Source organism: Temnothorax curvispinosus, unplaced genomic scaffold (assembly GCF_003070985.1).
Source record: "Temnothorax curvispinosus isolate PA1 unplaced genomic scaffold, ASM307098v1 QBEX01016545.1, whole genome shotgun sequence".
Classification (NCBI taxonomy): domain Eukaryota; kingdom Metazoa; phylum Arthropoda; class Insecta; order Hymenoptera; family Formicidae; genus Temnothorax; species Temnothorax curvispinosus.
The window spans coordinates 100,634-123,326 of NW_020226325.1; the positions used below are offsets into that span (position 1 = coordinate 100,634).

At 40.8% G+C, this 22,693-nt stretch overlaps 4 protein-coding genes across 9 annotated transcripts; 2 read left to right on the plus strand and 2 right to left on the minus strand.

The window, feature by feature from the left end:
- Positions 1-430: 430 nt before the first annotated feature.
- LOC112466769 (putative sodium-coupled neutral amino acid transporter 10) lies at positions 431-4,742 on the plus strand. 2 transcript variants are annotated; one of them, XM_025035057.1, is made up of 8 exons: positions 431-744; positions 832-981; positions 1,059-1,413; positions 1,514-1,784; positions 1,888-2,024; positions 2,093-2,320; positions 2,390-2,594; positions 2,675-4,742. In XM_025035057.1, the coding sequence occupies exons 3-8, from the start codon at positions 1,156-1,158 to the stop codon at positions 4,333-4,335; spliced, it is 2,760 nt and encodes a 919-aa protein (XP_024890825.1). In that variant the 5' UTR covers positions 431-744; positions 832-981; positions 1,059-1,155; the 3' UTR covers positions 4,336-4,742. The 2 variants fall into 2 exon arrangements, with proteins under 2 accessions (XP_024890825.1, XP_024890824.1); XM_025035056.1 differs by having other exon boundaries at positions 832-1,413.
- Positions 4,650-6,493, minus strand: LOC112466772 (bystin). Its single transcript, XM_025035063.1, has 3 exons — positions 6,246-6,493; positions 5,161-6,086; positions 4,650-5,078 (listed from the first exon to the last, which is right to left on the minus strand). Exons 1-3 carry the CDS (start codon positions 6,387-6,389, stop codon positions 4,841-4,843), a joined length of 1,308 nt encoding a protein of 435 aa, XP_024890831.1. The 5' UTR covers positions 6,390-6,493; the 3' UTR covers positions 4,650-4,840.
- Positions 6,494-8,075: 1,582 nt separating this feature from the next.
- On the plus strand, positions 8,076-19,219 carry LOC112466770 (serine/threonine-protein kinase PAK 3). Of its 4 annotated transcripts, none has more exons than XM_025035061.1 (10): positions 8,076-8,255; positions 9,236-9,428; positions 9,794-9,805; positions 10,615-10,783; positions 10,882-11,008; positions 11,085-11,202; positions 11,296-11,579; positions 11,664-12,159; positions 12,247-12,465; positions 17,535-19,219. In XM_025035061.1, exons 1-10 carry the CDS (start codon positions 8,200-8,202, stop codon positions 17,535-17,537), a joined length of 1,677 nt encoding a protein of 558 aa, XP_024890829.1. In that variant the 5' UTR covers positions 8,076-8,199; the 3' UTR covers positions 17,538-19,219. The 4 variants fall into 4 exon arrangements, with proteins under 4 accessions (XP_024890829.1, XP_024890826.1, XP_024890827.1 ...); XM_025035058.1 differs by lacking the exon at positions 17,535-19,219 and adding an exon at positions 12,582-12,850; XM_025035059.1 differs by lacking the exon at positions 17,535-19,219 and adding an exon at positions 12,582-12,850 and having other exon boundaries at positions 11,094-11,202.
- Positions 16,254-20,861, minus strand: LOC112466773 (methionine-R-sulfoxide reductase B1). Of its 2 annotated transcripts, none has more exons than XM_025035065.1 (3): positions 20,582-20,861; positions 19,226-19,398; positions 16,254-17,469 (listed from the first exon to the last, which is right to left on the minus strand). In XM_025035065.1, exons 1-3 carry the CDS (start codon positions 20,665-20,667, stop codon positions 17,282-17,284), a joined length of 447 nt encoding a protein of 148 aa, XP_024890833.1. In that variant the 5' UTR covers positions 20,668-20,861; the 3' UTR covers positions 16,254-17,281. The 2 variants fall into 2 exon arrangements, with proteins under 2 accessions (XP_024890833.1, XP_024890832.1); XM_025035064.1 differs by having other exon boundaries at positions 16,254-17,433; positions 20,582-20,760.
- Positions 20,862-22,693: the final 1,832 nt, after the last annotated feature.

Here is a 22,693-nt window from a genome sequence, read left to right on the forward strand (position 1 = left end):
GGTTCTGAGGAACTCTCTTTAATGGAAATATTTTGCTGATAGTACTGTGAAATCGAAATGAAAAGTGAAATGAAAGTTGGTGAAAAATTATATTTCAAAATGGATTATAATTTTCCTTATATGAAATGTAATGTAGTACTGTGAAATATGAGGAAAGTTAAAAAGTAATAACAAACTTTTTAAATATTAGATATGAAATTTATACTAAATTTAACTAAAAACTGAATTTTTATTGAAATATTGATGGAATAATAATGAAATGGGGTCAATTGAATTTCAAATACATTTCAGTAAAATATTTCTATCAGGGCTGAGACGGTTCTATCAATCGCCTTCAGGAACAATTATGAACAAATAGATCTGATCATAAATGAATATTTCTTACTCATGCACGCACGCGCGCATATGTCGTACACGTGCACGCGGTGCACGTGTGTGGGCAAATGTGGACATGTGTCAGCGCATAGTACCGAATACCGAATGACCAAGGTGGTGCGTGGTGACAGTCCCGAAAAGCCGGCGTCTCGACAATTCCCTGTCAATGCTTCGGTTTATCACTAAAGTATGACGTAGTGTCGTAAAAATGATAAGAAGTATAGCGCGACTCGCGCAAATGAGTTCGATATGTAACCTATGTCGAACTGGGTTTAACCTCGCCGCAGGAAGGAAAATTGATTAATGCGTAGTTACTCGCATGTGAGATTTACTTTGCGCGCTGAAGAACCAGCGCAACATTTTCCATTAGTAAGTTTATATTTGTTCTGGCAAATTAACAACGAGCGCCTTCGAACGACTTCTGTTTTGACACTGACAGATCATTCTTGATTGCAGAGGTTCAATGAGATGTGAAATGTGAGCAAGGAGCCTGTTGGACCGCGTCGGATAAGGGAAAGTTACAACGTAGAATATTCCGGTCCAGGTTTTTCCAAAATGATCTCCCAAATGTCGCACGTGATGACCCTCGCTAATAGCATCATAGGTGTAAGCGTGTTGGCGATGCCCTTCTGCTTCAAGCAGTGCGGCATAGTGCTGGCGGTTCTAGTGTTGCTTTTGTGCAGCGCTTTGTCTCGATTGGCGTGTCACTTTCTCGTCAAGTCGGCCGTGATATCAAGGAGACGCAACTTCGAGCTACTCGCCTTCCATGCGTTCGGCCACATGGGAAAGTTTCTGGCCGAATTATTCATCATTGGTTTTATGCTAGGCACTTGCATCGCCTACTTCGTCGTCGTCGGCGATCTGGGGCCGCAGATAATCTGCAAGATGATGAGCAAGAACCCGGCGGACATTCGCACCAGTTTGCTAATTTTTACCGGGGTCTTCATAATCCTACCCTTGGGATTGCTTCGAAATATCGATAGTCTGTCCAGCATTTGCACCGCTACTATTGTCTTCTATGTCTGTCTTGTGTTAAAGGTATATAATGCGTAACTGTAACTTATTCATAAAAAATATCGTGCTCAATCGAAACACGTATAAGCGCTAATATCAATATATTTTCTCGTCTGATCGACAGATTATGGGCGAATCGACCTTACATATTTTTGTAGGAGATTGGTTTGACAGTGTTAATTATTGGAGACCAGCGGGTATCCTCCAGTGCCTGCCGATATTTTCCATGGCCCTTTTCTGTCAAACACAGCTGTTTGAAATATACGAAACCATTCCAAATGTATCCTTAGAGAAGATGAACGACGTTGTACGAGGAGCATTAAATATATGTACGCTTGTATATATGTGCGTTGGTTTGTTTGGTTACATTGCATTTTGTACCCAACCGTTCACAGGTAAATCAATAGAGCTGTTACGCTAAACAGGCTGTACTTAACAATGAACAGCTTATAATTCGTTGTCACTCATTTTACTGTTGCTCTTTTTGTTATATTGCAGGAAATATTTTACTGAGTTTCGAACCTAGCATAACATCAGAATTGATTAAACTGGGATTCGTGTTTTCGGTCGCATTTAGTTTCCCTCTAGTCATATTTCCATGTCGTGCGAGCTTGAATTCTCTTTTATTTCGCCGGGTATGTATGCACCAGACAGATCTAGAGGCACAAGTACAACTCTAATTCACGTTTTACTGCTACGTTAGGTGTATACCCACGAATCGTCCGTCAATTATTTGCCAGAGTCCAGGTTTCGATGCTTAACCATCGTGATAGTCAGCATTTCTATGACCATTGGTATTTTAGTACCGAACATAGAATTCGTTCTTGGTATCGTGGGATCGACGATTGGCGTGATGATCTGTTTGATATTCCCGACGGTGTTCTTTATATCTATAAGCAGCAAGAACACAAATGAAAGACTAGTAGCGCAGGTAAAGCCGATCTCAACTTGACGATTTTTTTTCTTTGAACTCTTTTTACAGCGTATATTTTACGTTTAGGGCATTTTAATCGTCGGCGTTTGGATCATGATCCTCGGTACGTACGCCAATTTGTACGCTATGGAGGAGTCCACGAACACAAAATTAGCGATGACCAATAAGCCGCTCGTTCAAATCAATAATTTACCATTAAACATAATTAAAGATGATATACATATCGTTCCCGATATTCCCAACAGTTTGGAACTTATTCCCAGAGCAAAAGGTACAAAGTTATTCAAATTCATCTATCACTTTTGTTATTTTAATTTTACGTTATATTACTCTTTTAACTTTACGTTGCAGACAAAATTAATCAACTGCCTGAGATAAATATTCTGGATAAAACAGAGCTGAAAGTGAAAGACGTTCGACAAGAGCCGCCAATACCCGTAGAACGTTTGATCGCCAGCGAAAAGCCAAATATCGAAAAACCTGATAAAATAGCAGTAGGCTCTCTTGTGCCAGAAATAAAAGATATAGTTGAAACGATAAAAAACGATAATTTAAACGCGCAATCGCAAGTTGCCACAAATACTGATGTTAAAATCGATGTTAAAATCGAAGAATCTGTTACTTTGAAAGCGGAGGAGAAGATAAAGATAATCGAGGAGAAGGAGCAATCGATAGACTTGCAGAAGAACGATAATCTTATTAATTTAGATGCCATAAAGAAGGAGGAGTCAGAATTGGCGGCTGACGGAGACATCGCTAATGCCAGAGCTGCGGAACGACACGAGCAGCTCAGAAAAACACTGGAGAAGCATAAATTGGAGCAACGTCAGATGATGCAGGAGCAAAAGGAAATTCTTAAGGATATCAAGGAACAAAAGCAAGAATTCGAGAGGGAGAAGCAAAGAATGGCGAAGGGCGAAATACTAAAAAAGAATGAAAAGGTACAAATTGACATGAAGGAGAACGTTTTACCAGAGATCAGGAGCAACATGGGAGAAAACGATAAAAAAGCTGTGGAAATAAACGAGATTATTATCGAAAAAAATAATAAAAACGTTTTGAAAGAAAAAGAATGGAGTAACGTAGATAAGGTAAAATTAGATGAAAAGCAGCAGCCTCGAGACGAGAATAATGTAAACGTCGTGGTTGAAGATAGCAAGAAAAAATTAGATGTGTTTCACGAAATTTCTCAAAACAAGAATGTAGAAGAATCGCAGAAAATATCAGAAAACGCACCAGATAAACTCCCTATTAAAGAGGCAATTGTCGACCGTGAAACACCGGAGAAATCATTACAGAAGGAAAAGCAAGACGAGACAAAAGTAGAAAGAATAGAATTTAATGATTCCAAAAATATGAAGGGTCCTATCTTGAACGTTTTATCGAAAGGAATTCTACCAAGATCTGTTATGGAAGAGGGACTTGCTAAAGAGAATGATAATCGTCAGGCAAAGGAAGAGAAAAGAGAGGTCCTTACGAATGACGTTGCGAACGCGTCGGATAAATTGCAAGAGAAGTACGACGATAAGTACTCTGTACCCGTAGCATTAAAAATGACGAATCAATCAAAATTAGACAAGGTAATAGTTCCATCATTGAATAAAAGCGAACCTGAAGTTCTCGCTATACGTCGAGATATCCTAGAGAATAACGAACGCGAGAAGAGAGACGTCGACGGAGAAATAAGTGCGAACGACACGAAGATCAACGGCGAGCGTTTAACTGAGAAATCTAAATCTCTTGTTAAAGATGTCGAAGATGCGGACAGCGAGACCTGTTCGAAATTGCAGGAAAGTTCAAAGAAATCAGAGGCAGAGAAGGAATCCGAGAGAAGAATAACTAAACCGAGTACAACTGAAGTGCCTCTGATTAACACAAATCTCTATTTGTCCGAGCAGAGAATAACAAAGACGATATCTATGGATCAGCATGCTGCTCTAGATTCGGAGTACGCGGGTATGAAACAAGAAGATTCGAAAGTTCTTAGTCCTATGGATAAAACTGAGATATAAATGTCTAATTCTCAAAAGAATATTCATGGCATAATATTAATTTTATAAATCACGGATCGCTCGTTGCTTTCCGAGTTGCGCTGTGCCTCTTTATTTACGTTCATAAAATTATTATTAAATTATCAAGTTCAAGATGCAATGGAAATTTCCCAGATGAATGCGTGTGAATTGCAAGAGTATCATGATATATTTATGATATTTATATAACTTATGTAATCGTACGAATGCGATTTTTAATGTGCGACTGCTGTTTATATTATGTTGCACACTACATTTTTCTTTACGTCGTGTAACAATTGTAAAAACAATGCGAGTATTGGTCTAAAGTATTTAATTAAGTATAGGACCAAATATATAGATGTATTTTTACACAGCAATTCGAGTTTTGCCATAAATCGTCTAATTTACCAAGGTGTTCCAATTTCAATCTCTTATATATTATAATTACATTACAATTACAGATATTGATACAATAGCTCCGATATCTTGATAGATATATGTTGCATTACGTGTCTTTAATATCCATTGGTTCTGGTTTAGGTTCTGTAATTTCTGCGTCTCTACATTTCGCGTATTGTAACTCTCTTCTGATTTCGGGAGTGATCGAATGGTGCGACTGTTTCCTCAGTAGTCCCAGCAAGGCCTCCTTTTGCTCAGAACTGATATCGCTCTTGTATCGTTGCACGAAAGTCAAGAAGGCCTGATGCCATAGCACTGGCAACTCTCTCCTGTCTCTTTCGAACCTAATGGATTATATTCATTATGAACACGATTCTTAATAATTGCCGCTCGAAATTCGTTCTGTTACTATTATATATATCTTACCTAAGAAAGTGAAATACTACTCCGTCCACTACTCTGTAGGGAAGCGCATATTTCTTATCCAAAAATATCCTGAGAAAAATGCTGTTGGCACCCGTGTAATCCATCTCGGCGATTTTCAATATAGCCGCCGAGGAATGTAAAATCGGTATCGAGTTCTTCGCGATTACAGATCCGACGATAACAGCCTCCCTGAGCGTGCATGTTCCCGATTCCAAGAGCGGCAGGAGGAGTCCCTTCATAAATCCGGCCGGCTTGAACAGCGCTTTCCTCAGAGCCTGGTACAAATGGAAATTCAGCCTTTTGTATTCCGCCAGATCGTCCCTGATGCGTGGTAACAGGACCAGGTTGTAGAACCTCTGGGCCATTTTTTCCTTCAAGTTCGAGGCGAATATCCTTGTCGCCTGATACATGGCGGCGGCAGACCACTTAGGTGGATCTGTAATGTACAATATTTGCTCCCAGTTCCTCAAGGTAGGCACGATCTTGAAGGCTTTCGGCAGTTTGCCGCTACGATACTTGGCCAGGACGTCTCGGACACCCTCGTACATCGCCTTCACCCGCGGATCCAGATCCTGCATTTGAATAACCCCGGCGTCAGAGAATTGCGTGTCAATCTCGGTCTTCTTCTCCGTCAGTTTTTCCATTATTATGTCGGCCAGCGTCCTCGTCGGCGCTGGGTCCTTCGACATGAACATCTGCAACGCCCGTTCATCGTCTTCATCGATCTCGATGTTCTCATAATAATATACATCCTCCACTGGCTCCTCATCGCCACTGGACTGATCCTCGTCGCTCAGACCAGAGCTGAATTTGACCGGTTTCCTCGCGCGCTTGGAATCATCGCTAGGGCCAATCTCATCTTCGATCTCCAGCTGCTGTTGCCTGGCTTGCGACAAGATCTTCTTCGTCAGACTTGGTGCCACATACTAGACGAGAAATAATTATAGAAATTACAATTAAAGAAAAAATATGTAAAAAAATGTTTTAAATGCGTTTTTTCCCAAGAAACTCAATTATCTCTGTTCGATTTCAGAGACTTTAGAGAGGAAATAAAAATTCGATAAGGGAAATAAATGTGGACTAACCTCTTCTTCGTCGTCGGCCCGGTGCCTAACTTTCTGCCTGTTTTTCACCTTCACTGCTTTCTCAAGTTCTATTTGCTCTGCCAAACCTATTTTTTGTTCTTTAGTTTCACCTTTAGACACCTTGATTTTCTTCGCTTTACCCATTTTTCCACTACTGTTAGTTTATATCCAATACTAGTTTATATTTCTAAAACAAACACGTGTTTTTCACACGAGAGGCACGTCACGTGAGTCGTGAAGATCGATATTTATCGAGCTACCTGCGGCGTTTTCATCGCAAATTTGCATACAGCAGATACGATCGCAGCGCTAGCGGACGATCTGTGAAGCACAGGTCGTTATAAAAAACTATGAAAACCTACCTTTAGGTGAACGCGCGAATCGCGGGACTTCTCGTCGAGGAGAGCGAAAGATCGCGAGGCGGGAATGACCAATCCGATGCCGTACCATCGTCGAACACCTTTCTCATTCGATAACGACGATCGCGCCATTCGCTGGACGTGGAAGCGAGAGAAACGGCGGTCGGCGAGAGGGAGCTGCGCTACCTATTCTTCTCCCCCCGAGCTAAATCGCGAGGAACCCCAAACTCCAAACCCCAAACTCGACGTCGGGAAAGGGAGAAAAGTAGGGGAAGGAGCCGTGCGAGAGGACTGGAGTCAAAAGAGAGAGAGATAGAGGCCTTTGTAAAGAAAAAAAAGAGAGAAAGGGATCACTGACGTGCGAGCGGTGCGAGTTAAAGCGGTGCCATCGACAACCCAGATAGCACAGATTCACTCACACATATGTAAAGCAAAGAAGGTGCTGTACAGGGCCTCATTCTAAAGAAAAGGAAATACTTTTTTTCTAACATTTAGAATCGTCCCATAGAGAGGAAGCGGTCCGGAAGGATCTACCACCGCTCCCGTTCGCCGTCGGTCGCGCTTTTTCGTCTCGCGAGAGTGCGGGAGTGAGCGCGACGCGACAGAAGACAAGACAGGACACAGGACAGGAGTTGTCGCCGTCGCCGTCGAGGCGATGCTCGCGGCAGCGTAGAGACGGAGGGACGGAAGGGGGAGAGGAGAGAGCGAGGAAAAGGGCGCACGCGCGAGAGCGAGCGAGCGAGCGAGAGAGGAGGATAGGCGGCCGGAGGGAAGTGAGAGAGAAAGAAGGAGAAAGTGAGTGAGCGAGGGAGAGGGAAGAGGGAGAGCGAGGCGGAGGCGAAAGATCCGCGGATGCGGCGGGGTGTCTGCACCCGTGCGTGAATCACGCTTCAGAAACGCTCTCACTCTCTCTCTCTCGCTCGCCGTCGTCGTCCTCGAGTGCACCCCGTGCTCGTCGCGACATTGACCCGTGCGTGTCGTGTCGTGTGTCGTGTGCCGCCGCCGGACGCCACCACACCGACGGACAGCCAACGGAAGCAGAAGCCAGAAGCAGCAGGCAGCGAGCAGCCACCCCGATCGAGCGCGAGGGGAGAACGGCGGCGGCCAGCCAGCCAGCCAGCGGCGTCTCTCTCGGCGCCGATCGAGGAGAGCGACACCCACGAGGAGGCCGCCGAGTCGTCCCCCCGATCCTCTGGACCTCCCGAGACCCCCGACGTCGCCATGACTCGTCCCGCGCGGGTTTCGCGACCGGTACCCGGTGTTCTGTGATGAAGGGTGTCCTCGCGGCGCGGTGAGAGGACTCCTCCAACCTGCGGACTCTCTTGCCTGCCGGGTGTGCCTTCCGAGGGATCCTCGCGGTTGCTCCCGGGACGCGGCAGCGACGTCGTCGTCGACGGAGGGTGTCCCTTCCTCGAGGAGAGGAAGTATCCGCGAGGTGTCGAGATTGAGAGTCGCGAGAGAGAGAGCGACGAGGCGCGATAAGTATTATATATAGACGTGGACACACGCGTTGACGAGACGCGGGTACGATTAAAGGCGTAGAGACGCAGCAACGGAGGATAGACTGGCAACAAAGGACCAGAAGCGGATACAACATGTCAGATGAGGAAGACAAACCCCCTGCACCCCCTGTTCGATTGACATCAAACAGGTACGTCTTGTTATCTACTCGATACGATCGCTAATTAATCTACCAAAAGAGAATCGAATGCTGCAGGGTGATCTTGTTTTGATTTCTGGAGGAATTTTATACCTTAGCCGAGGGAGTTCCGGTTTTAAGGCGCCGCGCCGGAGACTCGCCTTCACCCATCCCACTAAGGGTAGGATTTGCTAATAACATCGACATGTGTCGACTTGAGCATTACTTGGTATTTAGTAGCAGTACTTACTCGGCATAAGTACTGCCATCCTGTTATTAGCCATTCACCCTCCTCCTTTATCCAGGCTTGGGACCGGCGCGCATGAGGACCATACGTGGCGGAGTTACCACTGAACTTATACATGTAAAAAATTCATGTTTTATGTTTAAAGAAGAATTGCTGAGACAGCAGTCGATTTCACAGTATAGTTCATATTACATTTAGTATTTTATGACGTTCACAAGTAAAAATGTGTAATACACAGATAATTGGAGCAGAAATAATTGATGTGCTAGTATGTAATCCACAGTTGAGTAATAGCATAAGTTACCATAACTTTTGTGTTTTCTATACATAAAAGTCTGTATTCTCCAAAAATAGAGAGGCATTAAGCTATGGGCTGCTAAAAATAATATCTCTCCGTGGCTTTCTGTTGTGGGAGACACCATCATTAATGGTGTCTAGACGTAATCCCGGCGTTGCCCTAACATATTTGAGAGACTGCATGCTGTCAGGACATCTAAATATATCTACATATAGTCAAACTTACTCCGTGATGCTTATGACAGCGAAAGTACTCTTAGCCCTTAATAATCATTTGTGTATGATATTTTATTAACTATTTTATACAATATTGAAAGGTCATATATAATGATCTATAATCACATGTAATAATGTGACACATGGTTTGACAGAATAATGATATAATTGGATAATCATTGCTTCACGATTGCGATTGATCTGCTAATAACAATACTATTTGCATTTCCAGGGGGGAAGCGCCTAATCTACCTGTGGATATGCGCCCACTGCCTAAGGAGCCGGATTCTGACGAGCGCAAGAAGAAGACCCTGAAGAGCAAGATGAAGGTGAAGGAGAACAAGGACAAACCCAACATCAGTTACCCCACGAACTTCGAGCACACCGTGCACGTCGGATTCGATGCCGTGACCGGTGAATTCACGGTAGGTTCTCCCGACTCGCGATTTGCACACAGTCACTTCTCTACACCTATTATTCAAAGTGCACTCGCTTAATGCTTCGCTGTATCACGGTGCGGACTATCTATGGGAGAGACGATAGGGAAACATGAGTTTTATATCATCGTAGATCACTATTGGCACATGTATTACATATCATAATTCTATTTCTCATGTGAATATATACATATATAATAAACATGGATCTTCCGTGCCTGATCAAAATGAAATATGAGACACTGATTCACATCGAATACTTCGAGAACGGTACCTTGGTAATTTGTCCGACGCTTCTTATACCTTATTATTTCCACATGACTAAACTAACAAGACACGTATTTCTTTCCAAGCTGCCATTGAAAGTAAGTAAATAAATATGAATTAGTTTGCCTGTACTTTATGTTGTACATACATTTACACCACGTGGTTCGACACTTTCTTTTCGTTGCGGTTTTTAAGATTTAAATGTTTATTTTCCAATTTTTGAGTATATCGAGTTTCATATTCGATATATAGTTGCTTTTGTAGATTGATATAAGCTTTAGTCGACGTTGCATACAACAATATGTTCATTTCTTTCTTACAGAATGATTTTCGATAGTGAATGGGAATTTATATAAACTTTGTAAATTCTGTTTACAAATTATGTTAACTTCAAAGTTGAAACACTGTGCATGTATTCAGATAGTAATTTTAGAAAATTAAATGATGACTTTTGATTAGATCTTTAAAATTTTATAGTCGTCTTTCACACACATATACACATTAAGAGAATTAATATCAAAGTTTAAAATATTCTTTCCAAGTTTTTTCTTATACACGAATGACAAATTCAGAAAAGAGTCATGTCAAATATTTTTCACAAAAATTCTAAATTAATTTCTTGAATGAATAAACAAATGTCGATTTGATTGCATCGTGATTAAAATTTCTTAGTATCTGTCATATAAATAACATGACATAGAAATGTTGCTCGACCTTACTACACGTGATAGTTGCATGTTCGAAAATCAAATCTAGGATTAGTATATTAGATGCATTTTACATAAACTAGTTATACTTGTCAGACTCCATCCGCCAAATTGCCATCTGTGTTTCGTGGTAAACATTGCCATCTGTGTTGGTGGTAAACATGATAGTCGTTGTTTAACAGTACGTGTTTGCTTCTTAGGGTATGCCGGAGGCGTGGGCGAGATTACTTATGTCCAGCAATATTAGCAAGCAGGAACAGAAGAAAAATCCACAAGCTGTGTTGGATGTACTAAATTGGTATGACAGTAGCAGTAAGGAAGCAAAAGGCTCTAAGTACATGACTACAACTAAAATGGTTGGAGTTGTCGGTAAGTACTGATATCAATTCGCTCATACAGATAAATAATTTGATTTCAATAATTACGATATTCGCTGTATTAACAATAATGCAACAATACTCCTTCAGCTCCAATCGAAAGGGCGAGTAGTCCGCGAAGTATGGGAATAAGTATCGGCACGGGGGTGGGAAATATTCGCGGCCAGGCGATGTCTCAGGCATCCGGCAGCTCTCATTCTCAGCATTCGTTAAGCAGGTGAGTCTTTTACTTTTACGCGTTGCGCTCGTCCCTTGGTCGCCTAAATATTTTCTGAGAAACGGCAACGTTACAGAGTGAGCAGCAGTAGCCCGAGTAGCACGCCGACGGACGCGTGTGCGACTAGCTCGGAGCAGGAAGACGAGCCACCGCCTCCGCCGATCTCCGCCCGACCGGAACGCACGAAATCGATCGTAAGTTTTTTTTTATTTTCACGCGCACTTGAACTAATCCTAGTCCGTCATCCGTGACATTTTACTAAATGGAACCTCACTTTCACCGTGCAGTACACAAAACCCATAGAAGAGGAACCACCGCCTCCCTTGACGACCACGCTGGGCTCGCCACAACGAAATGGCATGCAACAACAACAGCCCCAGTCGCAGTTAGATAGAAATAAGAATCAAGCAACGCCGACGTCAACAACGACCGATCAGACGCGACCGGCGCAAGGTGATAAAGCTAGAAAGAAGAAGATGTCGGACGATGAGATATTAGAGAAGCTTAGAACAATCGTGAGCGTGGGAGATCCTAATAGAAAATATACAAAAATGGAAAAGATAGGACAAGGGTAAGCGGCCAATAAACGACTTCATATAGAGCCGAATATAGAATTCTATACAGTTAACTGTACTGATTAACGATCGTCTTACAGTGCCTCGGGGACAGTGTATACAGCAATAGAAACGTCCACCGGCATGGAAGTTGCAATAAAACAAATGAATCTGTCGCAGCAGCCAAAGAAAGAGCTTATAATAAACGAGATTTTGGTAATGCGGGAGAACAAGCATCCGAACGTTGTAAATTACTTGGATAGTTATTTAGTTGGGGAAGAACTCTGGGTAGTCATGGAATATTTGCCAGGCGGCAGTTTGACGGATGTTGTGACTGAGACTTGTATGGACGAAGGTCAAATTGCTGCGGTGTGCAGGGAAGTGTTGCAGGCGCTCGAGTTTCTTCACTGTAATCAAGTTATACATAGGGACATCAAGTCCGATAATATTCTATTGGGTCTTGACGGCGGGGTAAAATTGACGGATTTTGGCTTTTGCGCGCAAATCTCACCGGAACAGAGCAAACGAACGACGATGGTTGGCACGCCGTATTGGATGGCGCCGGAAGTGGTAACGCGAAAGCAATACGGACCTAAGGTAGATACACATGTCGACTGTTATTCATAAAAATTAATTGAATACGGATTACACGATTAATCGTAACAACGTATCTCGGTGTTGCAGGTTGATATATGGTCGTTAGGAATAATGGCAATCGAGATGATCGAAGGGGAGCCACCGTATTTGAACGAAAATCCATTGAGAGCATTGTACTTGATTGCGACAAACGGCAAACCGGAAATTAAGGAAAAGGACAAGCTATCGGGTATATTCCAAGACTTCTTGGACCAATGTTTAGAGGTCGAGGTGGAAAAACGGTCCGCGGCTTCCGAGCTATTAAAGGTAAGAAGAATTTATTATTAATATGTAGAACGTGGAAATGCGTTCTTGTTATATGCGCGTACTTCTCTCATTTCAATTTATTTAACTGGAAATGTGTGTTTAAATTGAATTTACAGCATCCCTTTCTGAAATTAGCCAGGCCACTAGCTTCGTTAACACCTTTGATAATGGCAGCGAAGGAAGCTGCCAAAGGTCATTAAGAAACAGTTGCGTTTAGATTTTAGATTCGTAAGACGCGACTCCAAGAGTTCGGTTATGCGAAAAAAAGAAGGAAATAATGAATCACCCTCCCAAAATGGAAACGGCACAATAATTCAATAATATATAATAAATAATGAATATAAACGTATATATATATATATTAATGAATAAATATACATATATATATGTATGCATACATATGTGTATATCGTATGTGAATATTATAATAAATGCGACGTGTCGTATGTTATACATGTATACACATACGCATGCATATATCCATTACGTACGCATATAGATAGATAGATAGATAGAACTTATTCGATACCGTGATGAAGTATCGAAGAAACGGTTGCAAAGTTTTTAAAAAAAGAAATGCTCGATTCTCGCACGTTGCGAGCGCGAACACAAAGTTAAATCAGAACATCTTTCCGAGGACAACGCTTGTCCGCATCACGTGTGTTCTTCGCTGTAAGTCCAACGTAACTGTCTTTAACGTGTTTTGCAAAAAGGACGAGAAAAGAAAGAGTGGAAGATCAATGAAACTGTAAAACAAGGTTCAGACGTAGGAGCATTTTGTGACACTATAAAGTGCCTGTCTTGTCGTTTAGAGACGTGAAGAAAAAAAAAAAGAAAACTCGCGCTAGATTTCTTATGAACCACTGTATAACGATATGTAATATTTCGTTTTAGCACCGTGGAGGAGGAAGAAACAAATAATCGAATACGCATATAATGGAGTTTAGTTGACGTTTTGTGTAGAACGAATTGTGGTTCCGTATGTATGGTTGTATTTGCATCGAACATTATTCGAGATACGTCTTTCCTAATATTGTATTATACGTCATCCAAGTGTCATCGTGTCATCGAGAAATGAATATATCGGAAGTATTTAGTTAATTTAGGCGATATCATGACTTGTAGATTTTCGTATCGTCTTCTTTTTTATTCTTTTCATTTTCGTACGTCGTATCCATTATTCGACCAGGATATCCACTGCGCGAAACTAAGAATGTTTGAAAAAAGTGAAAAGAGTGTTTCTATGATTAAAATGAGAGGTAAAAGGAACGAGCTAACGCAAGTTAATTAGCAGAATATTTAAATTTTTTGACGTTCTGTTGGGGGGTGTGCGGAATATATAGGTGTGACCCAAGAGTAATGAGAATGAATTTATTATAGTCCATTTACATACCTGATCGACAGTACTTCAGATCTCCCTCAAAGTAGGCTCCTTGGGAACGGATACACTGTTCCCAGCGGTTCTGCCATTCCTAGAAGCAGTGCCGGAAATCCTGTAATGTGTTCAGCGCGTGTGTCGCGGTCTTTTGTATCTGGTCGTGACCCTTTAACAGACTTTTCACTTTGGGAAAGGCAAAGAAATCACATGGAACCAGGTCAGGGCTATAGGGTGGGTGTAGGACAGATCGTGAAACAGTTTGACTTAGGTCTTTGATCATAAAATAAGGCAACAATTGTACACAAATTGGATTTTCAACCTCTAAACTATAAGAGGCGCCACGAATATTTAGTTAATCATGTATTTTGGGATTTGTATTTTCAATTCTTGTTTATTTATATATCGGTCTAATATAGATTATATTAAATCATTATATGATAGAAATAAATCTAATCTACTATATAATGATATCTATTATAATATAATCTATTATAGATATCTCTTATAAAATATAATGATGAAAAATTTGTTTTATGCGTTCCAAGACCTGCGAATTGGCTTGTATCAGCTTGTCCTTTCTATCTCAAATGTAAGAATTCAGAATGTCAGAATTGTATGAGAGAAAGCTATTCGTGAATGGCGGAAAAAAGAGATACGTCGAGACTGAGAAAAGAAACATCTAGATAAATATTCGCGTTCTATTTCGGATAAATACTCCAAATCAATAATATTCCGGATTTCGACGTTATTCTTTTTCCCTTCTTTCGAGAGTGGCACGTACTTCCAGACTTCCGGTCTTCGCGCGGTGGATGGGTAGCTCGGTCGATGAGATTTTTCGTTATACATATATGTATAGGACTCATATATAAATTAATATTAACTCAAACCTTGTGAGAATATAAATATGATAGTTATAAATCGAGAAATTAACGATACACTTATATTGCGTGCGAAACAAGAAGAAGAAAAGAAGGAAACCCGTATATTATTTGATAACGAGCAATCGTATAATAAGGCATATTCAATATTCGACGAGTTTTTATTGTTTTCTTCTCCTTTTTTTTTTGTAGTATCATCTTTTGAAAGAAGCCTGATTAGATTTTTATAATGTACTTGACCGAGATAGGGAGAAGAAGCAGCTCAGTTTGTATCAACGCTTACGACCGAATTTAAGGCTGGTATACTGAAGGAACTTAATGCAGTGTAACTTTAAAAGAATCAGGGACTACGTAATAGAAATAGAGTATACAAATTAAATTCGTGCTTGTTGAAGTATTTCGTGAACATATATTGCAAACGCTCGGCATTAATCTCCGCTTCGGCATCCGTCTCTAAAATCGGTCGAACTGTGACAAGTTAAGAGACAAAGTAACGTGCGCACGTCTTAGTATTAACGAGAAGAAAAGTATGAGTGTGTAAAGAAAAAGATAGGTGCGATCCAGGGTTAAAGGTGACGATCAGAAACACTAAAGACGCGGGGTCCTGCATTTTCACAAATATCTCGGAGCGATAGAGCTTTGTCTTTCTGTTTTTTTTTTCGCGGCAGTTATTTTAACAGTAGCACAGCTATTAGCAACTAAATAAGCAGCTATTTTTCACTTGCGAATCGGGTCGCGCGAGATGCAAAACTGCCTGCATAAAAAAAATTATTACCCGATCGACGCACAACCCGATTGAAGCGCATCTTAGCACGTAGACGCGTTCACTGATAATGGTACCGGATGAACCTTTTATCGTGTGAACAAAAGTACAAAAATTGTCATGAGACATGCCTTATCGTAATAATAATAATAAGTGATGCACCACGAAAGTACTCATTATTTTTGACATTGACAAACGAATCGCAAAACGTATAGAAAAATGTACGAGAGCTCTGGAAAAAAATACGGGCAGGCGAATTTTTTAACGTAACGAGAAAATGCGGGCAACTTTGCATCCATTTGTGCATCCATAACTTGATGATCGTTCCAATTGCATTTAATTATCCGCTACGTGCGCTACGTGTATTTTATCGTCATTTTAGGTTCTTAAAAATAGGTTCCTAACATCGCGAATCATGTTAAATGTGTGTATGCATGTTTTTGCTGTAGCATTTTACGATGTTTTTGAAAATGCTTTGTGATCTCCGAGTGAAAGACAGAAGTAGGCCTATAGTAACAAAGTCGCTATTTTACTGCAGAGATTGAAAAAAAGAAAATCTTCGATTTTGATCCTTCCTCGATGGAGGAGGGTTCATTCGACTTTAACTTTTGTAAGAAAAAAAAAGCATTTATCGCTATCGGAAACCATTCGACAGAAATCTGGTCTCTCAGGAAGAATATGTGAAATTTTTATGACGATGAAAATTTCAAGGCGAGGGAATGCAAAAAAACAGAAAAGGAGTAATGAATTGTAAAAATAATGCCTAGAATTTTGCGTATATATTGTATTATAACACCTTTCAGTTTGTTTTGAAACGTTACAATATAAGGAAACATTTTATAACAAACATGGTTCTCTCTTTTCATACAAAATATCCTTCCCTGCTTAACATTAAGAGGAATGAGAAATGATGACTACCATTGCACATTTTATTCCTCATTTAATATAATTTAAGTTAGAATAGGTGGTATTTACACATTATGGCGTTTGTTGAAAAAATAATATCTCTTAGTTAGACATTTCTATCATCTGTCGAGTATCGCGCTTTCTCACACCATGTGGCATACGTACATCCTATGTGGGTGTTACACCTTTGTCCGTTGATACGGATATGTACCTGTACATTTGTAATATCGAAAATAGTACACAATAAGATTCAAGAGCACTGATAGCATGGAGTTGGCTTCTCGTCGCAAGTGAAAAGTCGGTCGGAAACGCTTTGTATTCACATCAACAATAGATTTCTTTAACTTGCGTAGAAGCTTTAAGGTAGAAAGGAGCATTCGTGAATATATTATGAAAATCACATACAATTAGCATTATCATCCAATCGAATGTAGTAAATAATGTAAAAACGTTTGTTGATAGCACATCGTCAGAAGTGATAAAACACATTAAATATTCCCTATAATAGTAACGAACTCACTTTACAGCCTATTTGATATCTTGACGATAATTATTACTTTATATCTCTTTATAACGTATAAAGAAATCAGAGGTATTTTAATATTTATAGCACGAGATATAGTTTTGGTCAAAATTATTAGGCACCCTTGTAATCATTATGCTGTACTGAATCTAATACCGACAAAGGCTTCTATTGTTTAAAAGTTGTTTACTAGAGTGTTTATTATTATGAACGTGTGTATACGTTTATTTTTTATTTCTTTCAAAAATAAATAATAGGGTTATTTTAATAGGGTGCCTAGTAATTTTGGCCAAAGTAATTCCTCCTTCGTGAGTCTCGTTATATAAATATTAGGTATTTAGAATGTAATAAGCGCGCGCGAGCTGGTTTTACGTAGACTTCTTCTCCTCCCCCGCCGCATGGAAGCTTATGGAGGCAGAATTGATGCAGAAGCGCTTCCTCTTAGGCTTCGGCCCGTCGTTGAATACGTGCCCCAGGTGCGCGTCGCACTTCGAACAGGTCACTTCGGTCCGCACCATATCTGGGTTTGCGATCAGCAGTAGTAGATTGCCACCGACTAGTTGGCGTCATTTAATTCGACGCGCCGTGCGATTTTCAATGGTGTTGTTTTTTTTTTTTCAGTGATGAGAGTGAAGAGTGGTTCAGTGGTGGTAGTAGAGCCAGGGATTGATCAAGGAAGGCGAAAGGAGAAAGAACAATAGAGTGTGATTAGACGCAGACCGACACCCTTTTCTCACGAATATACAATTTTCAAGAGGTAACAGAAGCGATCTAAAAGATCTTGGAAGAGAAAAACTAAAGATTGATCAGATCGTGAGGAAACAGCTAACATCCATATGATACTAAAAGAATAAAGATAGAGAAATGCGTACATATGTGAAACAATTTTGCTCAATATATATACATTTTTACATCTGATTTTTGCCCATTAGTCATCATTAATTATATGCTTCCAATTCAATTATACGCTTACTTAGCAATATTGAAAGTTACGCAATCATACATACTTTATACATTGCATTTGTAACTATAATATTTTTTCAAATGCATATCGCATTTTTATTTTTATCATTTTATTTACGTTATTATATAGAAATATTGTTAAGTAATTTACACTTTTAGCTGTGAGTATTGAAACACACAAGTGATTAAATATTATCTCAATTGTGGCGTAATTATATAACGACAAAAAGCAAAGGAATTTTATTTGCATCGAAGAGATATGCTTGTAAAAAGTGATATCTATATGCGTTAAGGGTTTGCAACTAAAAAGAAGGCATTATTCGATTGCTCTTAGCTAAAAATGAACGTTACGTTTATCGCGAGCAATTATCAATAATTTTATACTCATAAAGTATCAAACAATGCAGCAGATATCTTTGTCTATCCTTTGGTCATATCACCAATGTTTCATAATGTACGGCTAGCATATTAGTTTAATACAAAAATTGATGTAAGTCTAACACAATCACACTCTAAGCAAGTGCATGCAGGAACTGAGGAGAACAGGAAATTTCGTCTAATGTACATAACATTATATTTACAGTGAAAAGAAAGAAGATAGACGAATGCTGTATATATAGAATCTGTTTTTCTTACAAAAAAATTCTCTTTTAAATAAGTATCTACGTAGGAAGTTTCTACATTCGTAAATATGTGAAACAAGCCCAAGGAGCGAGTGAAAATGTAAATATAATCATGATCTTTGCTACGAATAATTTAATGAAAAATTCAATCTTATGAGAAACTAAACATAAATAGATTTCTACTTCGGACAGGTATATAGAAGAGTGAAATGTGACCAGGATAGGTTCAGTAATATTATGTAAGTGTATAATTATGATACATGTTGCGATTGTGATCTTGTAAATAGTGAGCGGGTGCAACGCTGGAAATGGAGACTCGCACTCACAAGATACGGTGACTATAAATATTATCTCAATTGGCGTAATCATAACGACAACGTGTAAAAGCAAAGGAATTTTATTAGTATTGAAGAGATATGCTTGTAAAAAGTGATATCTATGCGCTTTAAGGGTTCGCAACTAAAAAGAAGGCATTATTTGAGACAAAAATAAATGTTACGTTTATCGAGCAATTATGAGTAATTTTATACTCAAAAGTGCTATACGATATACAGCAGTTATATCCAAAATCCGTTCTAAGTGGTTTTAATGTACCCGCGCACTATTGTGCGACGTTTAACGTTAAGATGAACATGAGGCGTGAACCAGAATAGTGCGGCTTCTAACTAATTGTAAGAACGCGAGCAGAATTACGAGAGATACGCTAACGAGGTGGCGATCGCTTACCACTAGAGGTGTCTTTGGTCAGTTTGATGCGTCCCTGATCCAGAACCTCGTTGAACGCAGGCCAGCCGCAACCGCTGTCGTACTTGGTGTCCGAGGAGAACAATTCCTGATCGCAGACGATGCAGGTGTACGTTCCCTTCTCGTAGAACTTGTTGTAGCAACCGGTAAACGGCCTGCGGTCAAATAAAGCGTACGAATGAGTCAGAGGAGGAGGGTGAACTGGGGCGGACGCTAGGGGTGGAAAGGTGGAATGAGGGAAGACTGAAGACACAAACCGTGACACACATATAGCTTATTTTTAAACTTGCTGGCCGTGAGGCCAGCTCGCGCGCGGGCAACGCACAAAGCCAGACGCTCTTGAAAAAGTTATTTCGAGTGTTCCTCGTCCTAAGATTAAACGCGCGTGAAACGGGACTTTGCGCTCTCATCTTTAATTCATTACGGCCGCGGTAAACTGTGTCACGTTGCGATCTTACGTTGCGAAAATGCGCAACATGAGAGATAAGGCATTAACCGTTAATATTACACTGTTAGGGCTCAGTCACAATGAGAGGAATAAGGAATAAGATAAAGGAATAAGGAATAAGGGAATGTTGCATCTCACTTCAGTACACGTACATTAAAGTGAGATGCAATGTGCCTTATTCCTAATTCCTTTATCTTATTTCTTATTCCTCTCATTGTGACTGAGCCTTTACATTTCACACGCATGAAAGTGTGAAATCATATCGGATAAAGATAAACGTATATTAAACGTCGATACATATATTATTCTTATGTATTTCGTTAAACATATTCGCTCGGGATTTATGCGGAGCACAATACCAATCTCCGAATGCCAAAAGTGACGAGAACCGAGAACCCTCCGGCGGATTGCGTAAATATAGAGCAGACGAGGAATAACATCCGCTCGTGTCATCAATATAATTAGCACAATTCGACCGTGCCCGTCGCGTTATCGCAGTTGCGCAATCTCCACGTTGCGCTTTGATCGCTTGTTACAGAATCAGCTGGTCGCCGCGGGGCAAGGGGCAAGACAAGGCGCGATAACGGGGGGGGGGGGGGGGGGGGGTGGTGGTTTGCTGGTTGCGGGGGGGTGGGAAAGGGAGGGGGTGCGCGGCTTTGGGAGAAATTTCCTCGAGGAACACACGTTCCTCGGAACGAGGCAAACTGAACTAGACCCGGCGCGGCGGCGATCTCGCTCCAGATCATCGTCCCGGTGGCCAAAACAAACCGTTCGACCCCACGTCGTCGTCGACGACGTCCTCGTCGCCGCGAGCGAGCACGTGGGGAGCGTTCTCGAGGAACACCCGCGCCGGGGTCGGTATCGCGCCGTCTCCCTGATGTAGCCCTCACCTCTCGGTGCCCTTCTCCTGCGTCACATGCCACTGCAGCGGCGTCAGGCGCTTCCGCACCTCCTCCTTGTCGACCGCCGTCGTCATCCTCCTGATCGCGCCGAGCGTGTGCCGCAGAATCTTGATAAGCCGCAGGATACGACGCGAGACGTGAACTTCACGCGCGAACGATTTCACGCGCTCCCGTCGGGTCGGAACGTTCTGGACAGTGGACAGGCTCGCCGGGGACGCGCGCACGCTTATCGGCCAACTTCGCCGCACTGAACAACTGAACCGGACTGAACCGCGCTGCGAGCTGCGAGCCGCGCGGACTGCGGAGTAGTGCGGAGCGCGGCGACCGATTGGCGCTCCAGTCACGTTCCAGGGTCCAAGTGGTCCAATATAGATCAAGTTACGAAGAATCCGCGGCCGCGGATGGTAACTTATTCATACGCCAACGAAAATAGGGAAGGTATTACGCGAGAAATTAACCTAACCGATTAATTTTTAATCAGAATTTGGCTTGAAGAATAATGCCAATCTGGTTCTTTCTGCAGGTATTCATATGGTTTAATTGATTCGATATGTAAGATCGTCCTCAGAGGACGTGATCGAGTGACGTAGTGACTTCTTAAAACTTTTCAGACGTCTTATAAAATTGTTAGAAGGACGTCTTTAAACTTTTGGTAAAGATGCCTTAAAAAAGACGTACGTCTTCAAGACATCTTTTAGTAAAAATTTAAAGACGTCTTAAAAAAGACTGGTCCCAAGTCCACTAATGAAATGACGTTATATAATATCTCGAGATCGTATTTAATATAATCTTAAATGTAATATATCGCAACGATGCAACAATGACGCACGACAAAGACAATTGATTTCGATTAAATTTCCGCGCTCCGATTAACACTTAACCGGTGATTTAATTCAACCGGCAGAATCGCATAAAGCAAAACATATATTTCTAGCTAAAATTCGTCGCCCTAAGTTAATATATATTTTTCTTTTCCACAACAACAGAAAATTAATTATTTTATTCACGCTCGAATTTGTATTTTTGCGCATATCTCGCTGTAACGTCGTGGACTTAATCACCGACCATCGGTCACGTAGCACTTTTCATAATTATTCCCGTATTCAATGGATCTGATAAGGGCAAAGGTTTATTCGTGATCAGTGTAGTGCAAAAGAGAAAAATTTAATCATTTATGACATTTCATGCATTTAATTATTTAGATTATGGGTGCCAATCTTTTTTATCAAGATCAGGGCTATATTAAAATTGTTATATCAAACGAAGGGCTTCGGATGAGTTTGTGTTTTGCGCGTTAAACATGCAGGAAACGCGAGTGAAGAAAATGACGTAATTATTATTGCCGATTGAAGTTGCCACGACAGATCGCCCTTTGCTTCGCTATATTGCTTCTCGAATAGATAGACGACTTTGCGGAATCGGCCATTCGCTTTTGTGCACGGAAATCGAAATCCTCTGCCTTACTTCGTTATTCTTTCGACGAATTATTTTCTCGCGACGCGTGTAAGAAAACATATACATACACTGAGAAAAAAATACTGTTGCTTCAATTAAATGTGGAATTCCGGGGTGCCAAAAACATAAATAGTTGATTCAACTATAGTGTAGTCGTTTTAATAATTCAAATATTGAATTAACTATGTCCGCGGTTCATTTGACGGTACAAATTATTCGAAGCGTTCTTCTTCTCCTTCTTTCTTCATTGAAAGAAAGAAGAAAAAGAATGCTTCGAAGTATTTGTAGCGTCAAGTGGACCGCAGCCTATTTATACAATTGAATCAACTATTTATGTTTTTGGCACCCCGGAATTCCACATTTAATTGAAGCAACAGTATTTTTTTTCAGTGTACATCGCGCTGGTCGTGACGATCGAGCTGTTCGATCGTTCAATTATCGTTCATTATCGCCAATGCGAGGACTGAAAAAATGGATCAAAGTTGCGCGACCAATATAAGAAACGACACGAAATGAAACATTAAACATGTATATTTTATGCTAAAATGTAACCTACTTTCTGAAAGAAGTTGTAAGCCGCAAAGGTAACCGAATTATGTTTATATCAAACAGTTATTATATTGAGATATTAAAGTAATGCGATAT

Bases quoted from the DNA above. Each gene is read 5' to 3' on its own strand.
- LOC112466769 (XM_025035056.1), top strand. From the start codon at position 931: ATGATCTCCCAAATGTCGCACGTGATGACCCTCGCTAATAGCATCATA. The intron at 2,321-2,389 runs GTAAAGCCGATC...TTTTACGTTTAG, and splicing joins ATGAAAGACTAGTAGCGCAG to GGCATTTTAATCGTCGGCGT. The intron at 2,595-2,674 runs GTACAAAGTTAT...TTTACGTTGCAG, and splicing joins ACTTATTCCCAGAGCAAAAG to ACAAAATTAATCAACTGCCT.
- LOC112466772 (XM_025035063.1), bottom strand. From the start codon at position 6,389: ATGGGTAAAGCGAAGAAAATCAAGGTGTCTAAAGGTGAAACTAAAGAA. The intron at 6,087-6,245 runs GTTAGTCCACAT...TTTCTCGTCTAG, and splicing joins GGGCCGACGACGAAGAAGAG to TATGTGGCACCAAGTCTGAC. The intron at 5,079-5,160 runs GTAAGATATATA...ATAATCCATTAG, and splicing joins GTAGTATTTCACTTTCTTAG to GTTCGAAAGAGACAGGAGAG.
- LOC112466770 (XM_025035058.1), top strand. From the start codon at position 8,200: ATGTCAGATGAGGAAGACAAACCCCCTGCACCCCCTGTTCGATTGACA. The intron at 8,256-9,235 runs GTACGTCTTGTT...TTGCATTTCCAG, and splicing joins GTTCGATTGACATCAAACAG to GGGGGAAGCGCCTAATCTAC. The intron at 10,784-10,881 runs GTAAGTACTGAT...ATACTCCTTCAG, and splicing joins TAAAATGGTTGGAGTTGTCG to CTCCAATCGAAAGGGCGAGT.
- LOC112466773 (XM_025035065.1), bottom strand. From the start codon at position 20,667: ATGACGACGGCGGTCGACAAGGAGGAGGTGCGGAAGCGCCTGACGCCG. The intron at 19,399-20,581 runs GTGAGGGCTACA...ATTTGACCGCAG, and splicing joins CAGGAGAAGGGCACCGAGAG to GCCGTTTACCGGTTGCTACA. The intron at 17,470-19,225 runs GTAAGCGATCGC...GACGCCAACTAG, and splicing joins GACCAAAGACACCTCTAGTG to TCGGTGGCAATCTACTACTG.